Source organism: Colobus angolensis, unplaced genomic scaffold (genome assembly GCF_000951035.1).
Source record: "Colobus angolensis palliatus isolate OR3802 unplaced genomic scaffold, Cang.pa_1.0 Scaffold180, whole genome shotgun sequence".
Classification (NCBI taxonomy): domain Eukaryota; kingdom Metazoa; phylum Chordata; class Mammalia; order Primates; family Cercopithecidae; genus Colobus; species Colobus angolensis.
In genome coordinates, this window is record NW_012114933.1 from 5,706,635 (window position 1) to 5,709,630 (window position 2,996).

The 2,996-nt window shown below is 35.2% G+C and overlaps 1 protein-coding gene across 1 annotated transcript in view; it reads right to left on the reverse strand.

The window, feature by feature from the left end:
* The window catches only part of CDR1 (cerebellar degeneration-related protein 1, 34kDa), a 1,600-nt gene extending 1,288 nt beyond the window's left edge, over nt 1-312 (reverse strand). Inside the window, 1 exon segment of the mRNA XM_011939372.1 lies at nt 7-312. Within this exon segment, the coding sequence (XP_011794762.1) occupies nt 7-312 (306 nt within the window).
* Nucleotides 313-2,996: the final 2,684 nt, after the last annotated feature.

Below are 2,996 nucleotides of genomic sequence, written 5' to 3' on the forward strand. Positions count from 1 at the left end.
AGGTACGTCTTCCAACAAAGGTACGTCTTCCAAGAAAGGTACGTCTTCCAACAAAGGTACGTCTTCCAAGAAAGGTACGTCTTCCAACAAAGGTATGTCTTCCAGAAAATCCATGTCTTCCAACCAAGCCATGTCTTCCAGAAAATCCACATCTTCCGGAAACTATATGTCTTCCAACTAAGCTACGTCTTCCAACAAATCCGTGTCTTCCTGTATCTCCAGGTCTTCCAGCATCTCCAGGGCTTCCAGCATCTGCTCGTCTTCCAACATCTCCCCGTCTTCCAGCATCTCTGTGTCTTCCAGCATCTTCATGTCTTCCAACAACTACCCAGTCTTCCATCAACTGGCTCAATATCCATGTCTTCCAACGTCTCCAGTGTGCTGATCTTCTAACATTCAGGTCTTCCAGTGTCTGCAATATCCAGGTATTCTATCATGTTCTATAGTCCAGATCTTCCAAACTTTCCCCAGGTCCAGGCCTTTTCAAATCTAGGCTTCCCCTGTCTGAGCCTTCCCATGTTAAAATCACTCTACAGAAAAATCTTCCAACTCAACTATTTCTGCTTCTAGTTGAATTAGCTTCAAAAACATTTAATGGGACATTCCTCCTTATAGACCAGATCTTAGGAACCAACTGTGCTGCAGTTTGTGTTTTTTACAATTAGGAAATGTGTATTTAATCTCTACAACTTTTAAAAATAATGTCCACAATAAAACTTCTGCAGAATAAACAGATAGGACTGCTGCAATAAATTTTACTACTTCACTAGTGCTTACAGTTTTTATACAGTTGACTATGTTTAGGTCTAAGTGAAATTTTTATTTAATGAGAAAAATTCCTGTTTAAGACTGGTATTTTAGGTAAAGTTAACATGTAGTGTATTATTTGTCCATTTTAAATGATATCAATTTTTAACATTGGTCTTATGTGACCAAAGAATAACATAATAATAATAACAACAACACTTAACATAGCATTTGCTATGTCCAGGCACTGTTCTAAGATCCTTACATGCATTAACTCATTTAATCTTCACAACAACCCATTGAAGCTAGGTACCATCATTATCCCTATTTTACAGATGAGGAAACTGGCACACAGAGATGAAGTAAATTGTCCACAGGACACAGTTACTAAATAATGGAGCCGGATTTAAACCTGGCTAGCCTGTTATGAGAGTCCATGATTGTAACCACTATGCTGTGATATCTGCTGTTTAAAATCATGATAGAATGATGTGATCCAAAGGTTGATTGCTTCCACATTATGTGTAGAATATTATACAATCCCATATACAAATGGTCTCACTTGATCCTGTCACTGCCAGAGTGTATTTGTATGCACAGCTTTTATTCCCCAACCAGCTACTACCATTCCCTTGGTCCTGTATATGGAAGTAGGTGCAAACACTTTCTGATACCATAAGGAAGCACTGAGTTCGATTACCCTTTGCTTCAGAATCATATTCATAGCTCCATGCTTTGAGTACTGGTGCTTGGAATTTATCTCTTCTATCTGTTTGAATCCCTTATTACTGACTATTCTCCAGTTTGTACCTTACTATGTGGAGCACTTACCATTAGTTTGTTTCTAACCTCCAGCATCTACCTGCTTCAAATATCACAACCTCCTGGGTTCCTGACCACTGCCTTGTATCCAACTAACGGTAGCTACAACTCCTTAAATCGCAGCATGCTGATCTAGAGAACTAACTACTTGGTTCTCTCAGTCTCAGCTCCCACCAAGTACCTTCAGCAATGTTGCTACCCAGGCCTCTGGCTGACATGAAAACCATGAAAACCACATAATTAAATTTTTACAGTTAGGTAGGGACTCTCTAAAGATGTAAAATCATCTATATGATAACAAAAAGGAACAATAATAATACCAATTAAAATAGAAATACCTTCTGAATGTCTAATGATTTATACTTTATAGAGTGCTGTCACCTCATTCATTCATTCATTCATTCATTCAACAAATATTTATTGAGCGCTAACTGTATGCCAGGTATGTTTTGATAAAGCTTAAAATAATCTGTGGGAAGCAAACAACATACAGATAATCGAAAAATTACTTATCAATTGTAAGGCCATGAAGAAAAAGTAACTGAGAGTCTGGAAAATCAAGGAAAGCATTCCTAAAGAAGTAATATTTATTGTGACTCTGAAGAATCTATATTCTCATTTGGTTCTCACAATATAGCCTTGTGACTTAAATAAAAAAGATTTTTTATATATCAGTTTTACTAATCTGAGTGCTAACAATAGCCATGAGACCCAGCTGTTTTGACCTCTTTGTTTTCCCTGCTACTCATTTTGTCTTAAAATATATGTGAAGTACTATTTGAAAATATATATCAAGGGATATAAAAATATACGTTTTGGTTTAGTATATTCCACTTTGAGGAATCCGTCCAAGGAAATTATCTGAAATGTGGATAATTCATGCACAAAGATACTCCTCACATAGTTATTTGGTATAGTGAAAAACAGAAAAACCTTAATCTAACATTAAGGGAATGACTAAGTAAATGTGCCATGTACCTATGATGAAATATTCTTCCATTAAAATACTATGGCATATTCATTTTATAAGTTAAGTGAAAAATCAGCATACAAGGTTACATAAAGTGTGATGGCAACTATTTTAAAATATATAATCGGTGACAAATGACTAGAAGTAAGTGTATTGGGGACTCTAAACTAATTATCACTGGATAGGTTGGATTATGTATGACTTTATTTTCTTCTATATATTCTTTTATTTTTAAGTTCTTACAATGTACAGGTATTTTCTATTCAGGAAAAATATTTAAACAATTGTGCACAAAACTATTATTTATTCATCGTTTTTCTTGTACATGGAATCAAGTTTTACTGTTGGAAACACTTCAAAATATATGTTAGCAAAGTGAAAAAAATAAATTCTCAAATAATTTCAATATCCAGGGATAATCACTGTAAAGATTTTCGAGTATGCTCTTCTAGACACT